The following is a 17,063-nucleotide window of genomic DNA, read 5'->3' on the forward strand; positions in this document are numbered from 1 at the left end:
AAAAGGGGGTAATACAAGACATTAAGAACTAAAGGTATGCAAATTTTTGAACAGGACCATTTTATTATTTTCTTTATTGCTATGGGTTGCTTAATGATAGTGCTATTCTTGATGCATAATTGTTTAATTTGAAACACTTTAACAATAACAGAAGTGTTTTGTCTGATCACTCATGTTTTCTTAAAATATTACATATGCACAAATTCTGCCAGAGTTATTTAAACTTATGAGCCCAACTTTATTTACATGCACTGCTGTCTGCCAACCAGAAAACCCTATTTAAAAAAAGTAAAAAGGACACTTGGAATAGATATTAGCTTATTGTAATTTATGTGTGGGTATGGGCTTGGTGGAAGGAGGATAACCAATGGGATAGTGCTATACCAGCGTACAAATTATATCACAATGATAGAGAGGAGCAACTTGGTGGCGGAGTGGTGCTTTATGTCCAGGATAACGTAGAGTCCAACAGGATAAAGATCCTGCAAGATACTAAGGGCCCGATTTTAAAAGCCCTGCGCGCACAAATCCCGGGAGATATGCACGTGGCTGGGCCGAGCACATTTTAAAAACAGCCTGGCCACGCGCATATCTCCTGGTACACACAGAAGGGCCGGGCTTTGTCAAAGGGATGGGCCAAGGCAGGGTCTGGGTGGGGCGGGGTCGACCAGGACAGTGGCCATTAGGCTCTGTCCCAGGGAAGCGCGTACCGGCCAGCTGCCAATGTGCAAAACTTACCACTGCTCTGAAGCCATGTTTGAATTTTTTAAAAAAATTCCCCCCTCCCCCCCCCCATGTGCGCCGATACAAAATTGGGTGTGTATGGGCATTGGATTTTATAACATGTGCGCATTGCCGCGTCCATGTGCGTGCGGGGATTTTTTATTTACCCATAAATGCACAATCAAATCTTTATGGGGAGAAATCTCTTGTGTGTTGGGGAAGAGTATAGCAATAGGAGTATACTACCGTTCACCTGGCCAAAATGTTGAGATGGACAGTGAAATGTTAAGAGAAATTAGGCAGGCTAACCACATTGGTAGTGCAATAATAATGAGAGATTTCCCATTATGGGTTTATTTTCTATTACGACTGGGTGAATGTAACATCAGGACATGCTAGAGAGAGAAAGTTCCTAGATGGAATAAATAATTTTAAGAAGCAATTGGTTCAAGAACCGACAAGAGAGGGAGCAATTTTAGATCTCATTCTCAGTGGAGACCAGGATCTGGTGAGAGAAGTAACAGTGGTGAGGCCACTTGGCAATAGTGATCATAACATGATCAAATCTGAATGACAGGAAGGGGGCGATAAGTAAATTCATGCTTTAGCACTAAACTTTCAAAAGGGAAACAGAAAAAAATGAAGAAAATAGTTAATAAATAAATAAATAAAAAACCCCGAAAAGAGCAGCTACAAAGGTAAAGAGTGTGCAATAGACATGGACATTGTTTAAAAATGCTATCTTAGAAGCACAGTCCACATGTATTCCACGCATTAAGAAAGATGGAAGGAAAGCCAAACGATTGCCAGCAAGGTTGAAAAATGAGGCGTGAAAGGCTTTTTTAGCCAAAAGATCTTCATTCAAAAATTGGAAGAAGGATCCATCAGAGGATAATAAGATAAGGCATAAGCATTGGCAAGTTAAATATAAGACATTGATAAGACAGGCTAAGAAAGAATTTGAAAAGAATTTAGCCATAGAGGCAGAAACTCATAATGAAAATTTTTTAAATATATCTGAAGCAGGCAGTCTGCAAGGGAGTTGGTTCGACCATTAGATGATCGAGGGGATAAGGGGGCACTTAGAGAAGATAAGGCCATTGCGAAAAGACCAAACAAATTCTTTGCTTTGGTGTTTATTAAAGAGCATGTTAGAAAGATACCCGTTCCGGAGATGGTTTTCAAGTGATGATTCAGATTAACTGAACCAAATTATGGTGAACCTGGAAGATATAGTAGGCCTGATTGGCAAACTGAAGAGTAGTAAATCGCCTGGACCAGAGGGTATACACCCCAGGGTTCTGAAAGAACTAAAAAATGAAATTTCAGACCTATTAGTGAAAATTTGTAGCCTATAATTAAAATCGTCCATTTTACCTGAAGACTGGAGGGTGACCAATGTAACCTCAATATTTAAAAGGACTTCAGGGGAGATCCTGGAAACTGTAGACTGGTGAGCCTGACTTCCGGAGCTGGGAAAAATCATGGAAACTGTTATAAAGAATACAATCACAGAACATTTAGATAGACATGGTTTAATGGGACACAGCCAGCATGGATTTACCCAAGGGAAGTCTTGCCTCACAAGTCTACATTTTTTTCCGTCGATAAGCAGGGCATTTAGCCATTCATAGTGGGTGATGTCATCCGTGATGTCATAAAGGCGGAGCTTTCTCTCAAAGCTCAAAGAGCTTTGAAGTGCGCATGATCACGACTTCTTGTGCTCCTCGAGCTTCCCTCAGCTTTTGTTTTCCGCTGTACTGCATGGACGTGTGGAACTCTCTCTGTCTCTCTCTCATCATTTCAGGAGACAAAAACTTCACTCGACGAAGAAACGAAGAGGAAAGATGCCTAGAAGCCCAGGATTAAAGTTCTGCTCATGCAGTAAGATCATGTCAGTGACCGGGCATAACTATTGTTATTTATGCCTTGGTCCCAATAATGATCAGGCCGCATGCAGGGACTTCGAAGGATGTCCCCGCGAGCAAGAAGACAGAGGGCAGAAAAAATGGAGAGGGTGAGACAATCATATGCCCCCTCTCCGGCGGATGGAAGATCAACAAAGTCCTCCCCGGGTAAGCAAAAACCCCGGTCTGAGACTTCTCGACGTGCATATTCGGCTTCGGAGAGCCGTGAGCCGCAGACTGCGTCGTCAACCACGAAGATTGCGTCGAGCGCCGCTTCTGATTCGACGCATGCGCCGTCAGAACCTGCGTCGAATCACCCTACTCTGTCTCGTCCGTCTCCGCATGCGTCGACCCCGTTGAAAGCATCGACGCATCACGACGTACCTAAAAAGGCTATGACGCACCTAAAAAGGCTTCGACGCATCCCACTCACAAGCATCAAAAGACTACTCATACTCCTTCAGAAATCCCAAAGACAATCCCTAGGCTACCTGAAAAACCTAAAAAATCGACATAAAAAACAAAACATGATACACCGCAATCTGGGGCATCATCTTCAGCCAGATCTGCTCAGCAACACTCGGCATCCCTACACGGAGATCACCACTCTCCTTCCTCGGTATTATCCGACCTTATCATTTATGAACCAACTGGAGATTGGGACTCATCATCGGATATACTTTCTCAACCTCCACGTCCCAAAAAGAGACCAATATCTCAATTACAAAAAACACCGGTAAAGTGTTTCAAAAAATCCACAAGACCACCTGACCATCCTTCCCACCCAATGGCTGAAGAAACAATGTCTCACATCACTTCTCTATTATACAGTTTTTTCCAGGGTTTACATCCGGATCCAAATATTCTTCCACAGGATCCTCAAGATCCTGCATCACCACATATTTCTCCTTCTTCACCTCCAAATCTACTGTCTCTGACACATTCCAATTTTCCTATGTCATCAACACACACGATTTCTCCAGTGTTCTCTCCACCATTATCTCCGGGAAGTTAACGGGTATTCCTTCAGATCCTCCACAAGAGCTACCTCAGCCAACGTCACCTCCTGAAGATCTTACGTACGCTAAATTCTTGGAGAAGCTGGGTTTAGCTCTCAACATAGAAACTTGAAAACTTCCATACCCGAGATGGAAGTAATGGGAATTCTGCAAATACTAGATGTCCCATCTGAGCCCACTGCTGTACCTCCACATCAGATTTTAGAGGGCCTGATGGATAAGGCATGGGATACCCCACTCCTTCTCACCCCAGTTTTCTAAAAACTGGATTTAAAATACAGAATGCAAAAGACATCCTACTACTCACATGTTCAAATCCCTCATAATTCAATAGTAGTAGAATCTGCGCTGAAAAGAGCCAAAAAGAACAGGCTCTACTCTAATACGCCTCCAGGAAAAGATAATAAACTGTTGGATGATTTTGCAAAGAAGATCTATCAAAATTCAATGCTGAATTCTCACATTAATCATCATCAGTTTTATATCATCCAATATCTTTTCAACTGTACGCAAAAGCTGCAGCCCTTACCACACGCCTCACAGGGAGATTCTTCCTTACCTCAGCCATTCCTAGATTTTCAGGAAGGTCTGCGACATTTGTTGCACACTTCATATGAAGCGTTTGACACTTCAGCACATTCATCCGCAACCGCAGTCTCAGCTAGACGCCTTGCATGGCTTCGAGCCAGCAGTATACTGGATGATGTTCATGATAGTCTGGCTAATTTACCATGTAGGCCTGACAACCTATTTGGAGGAAACTTCAGGAGACCATGTCTTTAATCAAAGAACAGAATATTGCAGTTCAGTCTTTAGCGGCTCCTTTAGACACCCCGTCTACATCCAGGCGTTATTTTCCCCAATATAAAAGAGGTTCATACTACCGCAGACCATACTGGTACTATCAACCCTACCAATCCAATTATAGACCACAGCCTTTCCACAACAGTGTTCTCAATCACAGATGCAGGGACAAAGACCACATCCGAGAACCCAGAGGCCACAAAAAAACCTCAGGCTACTCAACAAACCACATAAACAATCTTTTTAAGTTCACCTGCCACAACAGCAGTTTATGTAGAAGGAAGACTATCTTTGTTCCATTCCCAATGGTCCCATATCACCACGGACCAATGGGTATTGAGTATTGTAGCACAGGGATACCATCTGCGTTTCAACTCCATTCCAACGCTACCTTATCTCATTCATCCCAAGACTCCATGGATTCAAATTCCATCGCTCCTGAAGGAAATTTCACTCCTCCTTCAACAGAAGGCTATCCGGCCGGTGCCTTCCAATCAAATGGAGAACAGTTTCTATTCCCAATACTTCCTCATCCCCAAAAAATCAGGGGGCCTTCGCCCTATCTTGGATCTTTGAGCACTCAACAAAGTCCCTCATGAGAGGCTTCTAAGAAAACTAGAAAGTCATGGGATAGAAGGCAATATTATTTTGTGTATTGCAAACTGGTTAAAAGATAGGAAACAGAGTAGGGTTAAATGGTCTGTTTTCACAGTGGAAAAAGGTAAACTGGAGTGCCTCAGTGATCTGTACTAGGAGTGGTGCTTTTTTATATATTTATAAATGATCTGGAAAGGGGCACAAGTGAGGTGCTTAAATTTGCGGATGACACAAAATTATGCAGAGTAGTTAAATCTCAAGCGGATTGTGATAAATTGCAGGAGGAGCTTGTGAGACTGGAAGATTAGTCATCCAAATGGCAGATGAAATTTAATGTGGACATGTGCAAGGTGATGCATATAGGAAAAAATAATCCTTGCTGTGGTTACACAATGTTAGGTTCTACATTAGGCATTACCACCCCAGGCATCATACTGGATAATATATTGAAATAGTCTGCTCAGTGTGCTGTGGCAGTCAAAAAAGCAAACAATGTTAGGAAATATTAGGAAGGAAATGGCGAATAAAATGGTAGTTGTCATAATGCCTCTCTGCACACGTTTTCTCTCATATATACACACACAAATACATACTCACACATACAGACATGCTCTCTCACTCATTGCCCCTCCTTCCTGCACCATAAGGCCAACAGCAACAACTATGTCCTTCAGCCCCTGGGGTCCTCTTGCTTTAGGCCTGCAAATTCTGACACTTCTCTGTCTCCGGCTCCGCTTCCTACAGTGGTGCAGGGACCAGGGCTAATGTTACTGCTTCCTGGGTGGGTGGGGCCGCACTACTCATCTGCTGCTGCTCTTGCTGCACGGGCTGGGACCATCTCTTCTTGCAGCAAGGATGTGCTCTTCTTCCTGCCTCCGCTGGCATCAGCATGGTCTCTACTTTACCGCCTGTGTGGGTCCTCACCGTGGTGCTTTCTCTTTCAAGTCACATGGGCGAGAAGGAGGGATTGTGCCGATGCCACCCCAAATCAGTGGCGTTCTAGACGGCTGCCTAGTCCACCTAGTGCTTCCATCAGCTCTGAGTATCTTGTCTCAGATGATGGCTAGTTCAGTTCATTTAATGGGGAGATCCTTTCTGTGTTCACTGTCAGAAGTAAGAGATGGAGATCCTCACTTAGCTAATAATTGTCAATGGACCTAGCTCTAATAATTGTCAATAAATCTAGCTGTAATACTAGCCTAGACTCTTATCTTTCTGCAACAAATTCCTCACCTTTATTTTGCATTGACTGAAAAAATACTTTCTTCATTTTGTTTTGTGTGAAAATAAAGGTTAATAAACAAAAAAAAGAAATATCTTTTGGATAAGCTTAATATGCTTCCTTCATTAAGTTCAAACAAAATAAGCAGGTAAAACAAGAGGACAGTATTTGAGTATACATGGTAACTGCAGATTACATTACAGTGATCTTATGAAGAAGGGGGGAAGGAAGTACCTGAAAAGAATAATAATAATCTAATTAAATAAATATAGAGGGGAACAAAATGATGAGAAAGTAACCGAGAAGTGGGTTAGAAATCCCATGTTTGTTACAGTTAAGTTGCGTTGCTTTATACATTTTAAGGGTATATGCTATTTGGATTGGTGTTCTGTTACATTGCGCCCTAGTTTATATTTATTTATTTATTTATTTCTTTTGTATACCGACATTCGATCGAGATATCACATCGGTTTCCAGAAAACAGGTTGAATAGAGCCGGAACTGCCCTATTTTACATTGTAACAAGAGAACAGTTGATTAAACAATAAATATAAGGAACATTGTAACATATGAATAAAATTAAAATTAAATATTAGATGTGGGTATATAGAAATGGCATATAGCCTATATGCATATAGCCTATATATGGCATGGCACTCAGGAATGCAAAATTTGTAATCACATAACAAAAGAACTTTCTCATTCTGCAATCCAGTTCATTAGTTGGAGACCACAGGAGACAGATCATTCAGTCCTCGCTTTTAATTACCCTTTCCTAGCATGTAGCAGATGGATTCAAGACCAGTGGGTATAGTGTGCCCCTGATAGCAGTTGGAGACGGAGTCAGATTTCAATCTGACGTCATCACCAGTACATATACTGCTCTTCAGTATTTTCCGTCTTCATAGCAGTTTGGGACTGTATACATGCTTGCTCCGCATTAGAGTATTCAAACCAAAGAAGAAAGAAAATTCCAAAGAAGAAATCTTCCACTTTGACTCCGAAGCAGGCCAGAGCGGCCACCTGAACCTTGATGGAGTTGAGAGCCAACCCCTTCTGTAATCCTATACAGTAAAATCGATTGTGCTTCATGGACGCGCGTTGGACACGGCTTGCATTTGCATGCCATTTAAATACAGTATCGAACGGTATGTGATCTGAACTGTTCGTGCGGCAAACGCGGGTGCACCCGGCACTAACGCACCTCTTTCTACCGCACCTTACTGTATCGGCCCGAATATTAGCAGTGACATACAGATGCTCTGTTTTGTAAAGCATTTTGACAACCTTTGCTAACAATTTTTTCTATTTTATACAGACCCTTCCATTATTCTTTTTTTCAATTTAAACTTTATTAAATTTTACTGTTCACAACAAATGGCAGTAACAATACAGTGCAAACAACAATGCAATGCAAACAACATTATATTACCCGTATGCAAAGAGATCAGGAATACGTTCCGTATCCTACTGGCTCACATTAAGCATACATATGTTCACACAGATCTCAATGCTTATAACTTGTACATACCCCCCTCCCCCCCCCCCCCCTGCAGACATTACAGAGCATGCGTGAAGTGGGTAATAGTTCCAGTTATGCTATTTGCCATCTGGCATGTCCTAGGATCTGTAGTCAAACAAAATTTCCAATAACACGCCCAATTAGGTGTCCATTATTCCGCCCAAGTCCACAGATAAGGAATAACCCAACAGGTATAGCCTCTCGCATAGCATCCCTGCAAGGCGTTAGTTGTGGCCACGTCTAGCGGATATTGTCCCAAAGTCCAGCTATACGCGACTGCACGATGCGTAGTAAATCCAGTCCCATACGATATGCCCCCCAAAAAGGTGATAAAACAAAAACCTGAATATTGGTAGCTTCCCCGCACTAAACGGTTACGGGTGGCTGAAGGGGTTTCCATATCTTGAAATGCTTATCTGTCCGGTCAAATTGTATTGCAGTTAAATAATCCAGCCTTTTGTGCTTTTGCAATTTCGCATAGATCTCAGTAACTGTGGGTACCCTACTTGATTTCCAATATTGTGCAATAGTGGTACGGGTGGCTATCAGCACATGTACACTCAGCGTTTGTTGCGCTACATTGAGAGAGTCAATGGGTGCATTCAAGAGAGCGGTCAGAGGCGTCAGAGTGACTGACTTGTCAAATAGTTGGGACAGCCACTTGCTCACGCCCTGCCAAAGAGAAATTATCATCCTACATTCCCACCAGATATGGAGGTAAGAACCCTGTTCCCCACACTGTCTCCAGCAGAGGGGTGACACAGAAGGGTAAATAGTATGGAGCTTCACTGGATCTAGGTGCCAACAATACAACATCTTATAGCTATGTTCTTGTAGGCGCGCAGACACAGAGCATTTACTCGCTGTTTGAAATATCTGGTTTCATAACTGGGTGGACATCGGTATACCCAAATCTTTTTCCCACCTGAGCAAATGAGGAGGTAGTGGACCCTCCTCAGACATAAGCATCAAGTATATTTTAGATACTGCTTTAGGCACCTTATCAGCATTAATACACATGTTCTCAAACAATGACCTTGTAGTTCTTATATTCTGCTTAAGCCGTAAATCTATAAGAAAGTGTCTGAGTTGAGCATAAGGCATAAAGCTATTGGCCTGCAAATGATAAGTGTCCATTAATTGGGCCAAGGTCATAATTTCCCCTCCTTGAAGCAAATGACCCAGAGTGGATATACCTTTCTGATGCCAAACCTGGAAGATTCGGGATTGGTGTCCCACCTCGAATTGCCGATTATGAGCTATATGCGATTGATAGTAATAATGATAAATCCCCACCACCTTCCCTCTATATCTTTCCCATACTTCTAGTGTGGTTTCTAGAGACCAGGGGATACAAGAAACAGGAGTCCAGGAAGACCTGGGTTGCCAGGGTAGGGCCGCCATGGGTATTACACCCATCATCGCTTGTCCGGCCTGTACCCATTGTTTGGGGTGAACAGTTTTATGCATATCAAGTACCGCCTTCAGTTGAGCGGCTATGTAATAAGCTTGTAAATCTGGGACTCCTAGCCCTCCCCGTTTTCTGTGCTGATGCAAGGTCCGCCGAGCCACTCTAGGGGGCCTTTTGCGCCATATGAATTGAAATAGCTTGCGTTGTGTCTTGCGCAGGTAAGTGTTAGACAGCAATATGGGTAGTGTAGTAAAAAGGTACAAGTATCGGGGTAGGATATTCATCTTAACGATGGCTATCCGTCCGAGCCATGAGAAGGTGCCCTTATGCCATTTGTCTAGGTCTCTGTCTATGGCCTTGGTCAGCGGTAGGTAATTAAGATCAAAAAGATCCTCCAACCTGTTATTAATATTTATACCCAGGTACTTCAATGAGCGTTTCGCCCAGTGAAACGAAAACGTTTCGGAAATTTGCTGTACATCTCCCGGGGATAAATTGATATTCAATAACTCCGACTTTTCTAAGTTTACCTTAAATCCTGATACTCCACTGAAGCTAAGCAACTCAGATTCCACAGCTTTTAAGGAATGCACAGGATGCGACAATGTAAACATGATGTTGTCAGCAAAAAGTGATAATTTAAATTCTTCGGTTCCCAAAGGAATGCCCGTTACGGCCGCGGATCTCCGAATCCTAGTAGCAAAAGGCTCTAGAAAAATAGCAAAAAGCAGGGGCGACAGCAGGCACCCCTGACGTGTACCCCTCTGAATTGCAAATCTATCACCATATCCCCCATTAACTTTAACCGCTGCTTGTGGAGCATTATATAGCTGATACACCCAGGTCATGAAAGATGGTCCGAAATTCATCTTTAACAGTGTGTGGAATAAGAAAGGCCAGTGGACCATGTCAAAAGCCTTCTCTGCGTCAATAGACAACAGAGCAGCGGGTACAGTCTCCTTCTTAGACCACCATACTAGATCTAAAATTTTCCGCACATTGTCAGCTGCCATCCTGTGAGGAACAAATCCCACCTGATCCGAGTGAACTAAATCTGGGAGATAGTTATTTAACCTCATGGCAAGGAGTCTAGCTAGTATTTTCAGGTCCTGATTAATTAGGGATACCGGTCGATATGAACCGCATATAGAAGGATCACGACCCGGTTTAGGTAACACCGTTATACCTGCCGTATTGGACTGAGCCAGCAGGGCGCCTCCCTCGCGTAAGTGGTTAAAGAAATCAATGAGATGAGGGCTTAAACAGTCCAACAAGGACTTATAATATTCCCCGGGCAGTCCATCTAACCCTGGTGATTTCCCACTTTTCAGGGATTTAATGACCCATTGTACTTCTGTGCTAGCGATAGGAGCGTCCAGGGCCTGTTGCTGTGCAGGACTCAGAATAGGGAGAGTGATGCCATCCAAATAGTTAGCAATTTCCCTTTCCTGAATCTGATCGTTGCAACTATACAATAATGCATAAAACTCTGTGAAACATTGCCGTATTTCAGTGGGAATTCTGGTAATCAGTCCCTCTTTAGTTTTTATTTTTGTGATGATACTTTGCGCTACACGGGCCTTCATTTGCTGAGCTAACACTTTGCCCGCTTTATCGCTACCCTCATAGAATTTTTGGTGCATCTTCTCTAAATTAAAGGCTAATTGTTTATCATGTAAGGTAGCTAATTGATAGCGGGCCTCTGTCAATTGTCTGTACACTCTAGAAGACTGATTTTGGTAGTGTAGTTCCGCAAGGCGGGCAATTTCTACCTGTAGCTGCTGGGATTTGCATTCTCGCGCCTTTTTATCCGCGGATGCTTTAGTGATACAAATACCTCTGGCTATGGCCTTCGAACACTCCCATAGGCTGCTCCAAGATATATCTGGAGTGGCGTTCATTTGAAAATATTCAGTGAGTTGTTGGGATAACTGTTGAACAAATGTTTTGTTCTTCAAAAGGGAAACATTCAATCTCCAGAATAACTGTCCCCCCCAGATCATTCTGAGTGGGTAAATCAAACCACACCATCCCATGATCGGACCAGGTAATAGGTTCCACCTCGCACCCTCGTATCTTGACAACTAAACATTTGTCTATCAGGAAGAAATCTATGCGGGAATATGTGTTGTGGGGTTTGGAATAGTAAGTGTAAGATCTGGATTTTGGATTAATGTGGCGCCAAAGGTCCACCAAATTGTCCTCTTTCATTATAGTCCACGTCAAACCCCTGGCCTTCTGGTGTGAAGAGGAGTAGCCAGATCCTCCCCCATGGGAATTATCTAAATCAGGAGAGAGGGTAAAGTTGAAATCTCCTCCCCAGATGACATGCCCATCACTGTGTGTACGCAGCAAGCCCTGTATAGTGGGTAATAGTGCCGCTGGGTTGGCCGTTGAGGAGTAGAGAGAGATAAGAGTGTAAATATCATTGCCCACCTTGATTTTAAGAAGCACAAATCTACCCTCTACGTCAGTGACCAAAGCTAGCTGATCAAATAAAAGCTCCGAGGATATTAAAATACCAGTGCCTGTGTATTTGTGGGTTTTCCCTGCAGCAGCTAAGTAAACGTGGGGGAAATCTCTAAACTTTAACAAACGCTCATGCCGTTTCCGTATGTGTGTTTCCTGTAAAAAAAATAACATGAATTTTCAATCTCTTAAGGTCCTTTTGCAAGAGATATCGTTTTCTATAAATATTAAGACCTTTAACATTAAATGTTGCAATTCAAATAGCCATGGTTAAGGACTAAGTATGGAAAGGAAAAAATAGCCATCGTGCATGAGCTCTGTTTTACCTAATTCAGCGCCTCCTCCCCTAGGGAAAATGATGGCATAAAAAATTTGGACATAGCAATAAAAAGAAAGGCTAGTAGCCCTATTACCAAGACGGTGTGCAGTCTGCTGGAGGGAGGAAACCCAGTGTATCCGTTTGATCCGCATGTCTCGGTCCGCGGATCCCCTAATGAGGGAATTCGCCATCACGAGCAAGCAGCTATCCCTTCCCACCTCCCCCCCCACCCCACCCCTGATACAAGCATATTTATAATAAAAGAAATTTTTAGAACCCGAAACTTAAGTCAACATCGCGGCTCCACTGACTAGTATGTTGTCCTTCTATCCGGTTTGGCGCCGCTGAAATTCAAAGTACACAAACCGTTCTTTTAACAAAAGGTCGCACATCGTCGCCCCATCCTCAACTCCCGTTACAGAAGGAGAGTGAATGCAGGCGAATTCAAATTGCTCAGGCCCCTCCTGCGCTAAGAGTTCAACCTTGATCCGAGAGACTATCCGGCCCCTTGCCACTCCTGTGCGCTGCTCTTCTTCTAGGCCGTTCGACTCGCTGCCATTTTGGAGCCTTGCCGAGGCGTGTCTTAGGAATGTCTTTTGGCTGCGCAGGGAGCTCCGCCGGTATGCCCGCCTCCCGCAAGGCGATCACCGCTTCAGGAACAGTTTTAATACGGTAAGTCGTCCCTCCTCGTTGAAAGGTGAGAGCGAATGGGAAGTTCCATCTATATTTAATATTCGCTTGTTGGAGAGCCATCGTCACGGAGCGTAACTCGTACCTTTTCTGTAGCGTGCAGGCAGCCAGGTCCTGGAAAACCGCCACCGAGACGTTTTGCCATTCCCAGAGTTTTTTCTTGCGAGCGATACTGAGGATGTGCTCTTTTTGGCGATAGCTCTGGAAGTTCAAGATAATGTCTCTAGATTTACCATCTCTCCGAGCTCCCAGAGACCGATGAGCACGCTCGATTAAAATGGCGTCTGTTGCCTCATGGTCACTGTAATTGGTCTCAGCACAAGATTGCTCGCGCAGAAATTTGCAAAAGCTTTGAGCTGTGGTCATACTGTTTTCGAACTCTGCTGTTTCCGGAATCCCTCGCAGTCTAATATTATAGCGCCGTGATCTGTTTTCCAGATCTTCGAGTTTGTCAGATATCGAAGCCATGCCGAGTGTCGAGTCAGATTTTGCAGTTTCCAGCTCTTTAAGAAGGGCCTCCTGTTCATCCATACGGACGTCAAGTTCATCAACCCTGTGGCCCAGGGATAAGAAATTGTCGCGTAGTTCCGCAAAGGATGCCAGCAGCTCCTTTTTATTATTTTTAATTTCTGAACGTAAGTCCATAAACCATTCTTGCATTTGGCTTTTTGTTAGGACATCCGCCGTGGCAGAAGTAGGCTCTGCGATTTGCTGGGGAGATAATATCGGGGCACTATCTTCCGTCCCATCTCCCTCTCCCATCTCGCTGTCGGTTAGCTCGACCCCTGCCTTCCTGGAATCCGCTGCCATTCTCGTAAAAGAGAACTTCTGCAGTTCGCTTTTTTTCTTTGGATTCATCAGCCAAGTTTCGTCCGTTCAATTAAGACGTTGTGGAGTCTGTAGTTGCAAATAAAGCCTCTGGTTTCGGGTTTTGAAGCGGGGTGGTCTCGGGAGTGCGAAAGTTACACAGCCATCTTGTCTCGTGGCGAACAGCGCCCCCACACTTCCATTATTCTAAAGCTAAAATACAGTGCTGTATTATGAATAGATTTGATAAAATGTCTTACCAGCCAAAACATATTTACTTTAACAGTGATATTAAATCATGAAAGGACTAGTGCCAGAACTTACTACTTTTTTTTTGTTGTTGTTGAGGGTTGGGAGAGAAGGGACACACTAAGATTTGCGTTTAACTGGTGTATTTGGCGTTCCTCATAAAGGTGTGTCTGAGAAAGTTATAAAAGAAAAGTAAACTAATGGCTTAATTACTTCTGTTTTTCCTTGCAGGTAGGATTTCTGAAGATATTGCACAAATATGAAATCACGTTCGTTCTGCCTACTTTAAAGAAACTTGGGAAAGACATATATGCAAAGCCCCTTCCTAACTTGAATCTTAAAGTGACAAATATCACACTAGTATCTGAAGGTAAGATTTCTTCAGTTAAAATCTGATTTATATGTAAAATAAGTAGCAAATTATCGATTGTCCAAATGCCTCTTAGAGGTTACAGTGAATAGGGACAAAGATCAAAGCTCCTCTGATGTCATTTTAAACCCAAGCTGGAACACTGGAGTGTCATTTTGCATAATGTATTGTGCTTTTAGTGTAATCAGTTGACTAGCTCAGTGAAACCAGTAAACTTCAGCATAATTCTTTCTTCCACGATTCAGTTTGTAAGCTTGAGCAAGGTGTACAGTTGTAGATTCTCTGACAGACAAGTCTTTTACCCTCCTTTGCCTCAGGTACAAACTTAGATTATAAACCCTCTGGGATTAGGGAAATTCCTACAGTACCTGAATGTAATTCACTTTGAAGTGCCAAAAGGTAGAATTTAAATGAAATAAATATATATTTTGTTCATAGGAAGGAAATATTAGTTCTGAAAACAAGACTAAGCTATGTTAGTCCAATAAAAAGATATCACCTTTTCTCACAGGACAAGCAGGATGGTAGACCTCACATATGGGTGATATCACAGGATGGAGCCCAATCACGGAACACTTTTGTCAAAGTTTCTAGAACTTTGACTGGCCCCTACTGGGCATGCCCAGCATGGCACCAACCCTGCAGCCAGCAGGGGTCCCCCTTCAGTCTTCTTTTTTCCGCGCAGCAATAGCCACGCGGTTAAGGAGCTCCACAGAGATTCCTGACAGGAATTTTCCTCATGGAATTATTACAACTTTTCTTACCCCACAGGGGTCCCTCCTTCAATTTTTTCAAGCCGCCGTACTCCGGTAAGTTTTCTACCCGTTTTCGGTTGATTCCCGTCAAGTTTGGCCCTCGCAGCCTACTGGCTGTCGACCATACCGCGGCTCAAATTTTTCATGGCCATGGCATCGGGGTTCTGTCGGTGCCCGGACTGCAATCGCACCATGTCCATAACAGACAGTCATAATGTCTGTGTAATGTGTCTCAGATGTGAGCACAATGTCCTGACCTGCACAAAATGTGCCCTAATGACACCAAAAGGTCACAAGGCCAGAATAGAGAAGATGGAACTTCTCTTCCCTGCTCAAACCCTGACGCCATCCATTGCATCGATGTCGTCCGAACAGGACCCATCAACTTCGCGCCAGTATCGACCACCGACTGGTGACCGTCCGGCATCGACGACTTCTTGGCCTTCAACCACCTCTACTCCCCCTCAGGACCGAGGGGATCGCAGAGAGAAACATCGCCGCCGTCGAAGAAACCCCGTCCAGAAAAGGCACCGACCTTTTCGGCGACCGGGTCACAGAGGCAACCCTCACCCGAAAGGGGATCGGGAGCCCGAATCTGCCTTTCACGGTGGTCCCTCCAGCTATGCCTCTGTCTCCTTCTTCTGTTCCGGAGCCGGAGCTGCTTGCTCCAGGTCTCCGAGAAGAACTGGACTGGCTGGTTCAGGAGGCCATCGACAAGGCGCTGTATCGACTCCAAGTTCCTCTGGCACTGACACCGGTACCAATTGTGGAACCGACCACTGACCCGATTCCGGCAGCATTGGCACCGCTGCTCTCGAGGATGGAAGCGCTGATTGCCGCTTTTCCACTGATGGATCCCGGGTCACCGATGGCTCCGGTGCCCTCTCCGCTTACCTTGTCATCGGGAGGAGAAACAATGTTCCACATCCCTCCATCGGGAGTCCTACCGATGCCTCAGCCATCGATGCCGTTACGACCGTCAGCACCACCGATCCATTCATTGATGCCTTCGATGCCTTCATCGGTGCCTCCAATTATTCCTTCGATTCCTTCGGAGCCTAGACCAGGACCTTCAGGGATTCCACCGTCCTGTCCCCCTCTGGCTCCTAGAGGGGCAGGTGCTGATCCCTACGATACCTGGACTGATTATTCTTCACAAGACACCGATGACCTGCCTTCACCACCTTCTCCTACTGAAAGCAGAAAGCGTTCTCCTCCAGAGGATCTTTCCTTCATAAATTTTGTGAAGGAGATGTCTGAATTGGTTCCCTTCCAATTACAGACCGAACAAGATGACAAGCATCAAATGATGGAGCTGTTGCAATTCCTGGTTGCTCCCAAGGAAATAAACTCCATCCCTATTCACCAAGTTCTTCTGGATCTCCTCAAAAAGAACTGGGAACACCCTGGCTCTGTTGCTCCAGTCAACAGGAAGGCTGACATCACTTATTTGATACAGTCAACCCCAGGTTTTCAAAAACCTCAATTGGTAATTGGCAAAAACCTCAATTGGCAAAGAGATCAAAACACTACACTTCCTTTCCCCCAGGCAAGGAGCAAAAATTTGTAGATGCCATTGGTCGCCGGGTCTTCCAGGGCTCAATGCTCATCTCCCAAATCGCCTCTTATCAGCTCTATATGACCCAATACAACAGGGTCTTATTTAAGCAGATACAAGACTTGACAGACTCCCTGCCTCAGCAATTTCAAGATCAGCTCCAAACCCTAGTCAACAAGGGTTTTGAGGCGGGCAAGCATGAGATAAGATCATCTTACGATATCTTTGACACTGCTACCAGGGTATCTGCAGCTGCTATCTCGGCAAGAAGATGGGCCTGGCTTAAGTCTTCGGACCTTCGCCCTGAAGTGCAAGACAGATTATCTGACCTGCCCTGTGCAGGAGACATTCTCACAGGACAAGCAGGATGGTAGTCCTCACATATGGGTGACATCATCAGGATGGAGCCCAATCACAGAAAACTTCTGTCAAATTTTCCAGAACTTTGACTGGCCCCTACTGGGCATGCCCAGCATGGCACTAACCCTGCAGCCAGCAGGGGTCCCTCTTCAGTCTTCTTTTTTCCGCGCAGCAGTAGCCTCGCGGTTTAGGAGCTCTGAAGAGATTCCTGACTGGAATTTTCCTCACTGAGTTAATTAAATCTAAATTACCACACAGGGGTCCCTCCTCTAACTTTTCTC

At 44.2% G+C, this 17,063-nt stretch overlaps 1 protein-coding gene across 2 annotated transcripts in view; it reads left to right on the plus strand.

The window, feature by feature from the left end:
* C1H20orf27 (chromosome 1 C20orf27 homolog) overlaps nt 1-17,063 on the plus strand; it is a 162,155-nt gene that overhangs the window by 63,999 nt on the left and 81,093 nt on the right. For both annotated transcript variants that reach the window (XM_029594186.1, XM_029594194.1), the window contains exon 4: nt 13,971-14,109. In XM_029594186.1, coding sequence (XP_029450046.1) covers nt 13,971-14,109 — 139 coding nt within the window. The remainder of the gene's footprint in view (nt 1-13,970; nt 14,110-17,063) is intronic.

The sequence above is a fragment of the Rhinatrema bivittatum genome, chromosome 1 (genome assembly GCF_901001135.1).
Source record: "Rhinatrema bivittatum chromosome 1, aRhiBiv1.1, whole genome shotgun sequence".
Lineage (NCBI taxonomy): Eukaryota > Metazoa > Chordata > Amphibia > Gymnophiona > Rhinatrematidae > Rhinatrema > Rhinatrema bivittatum.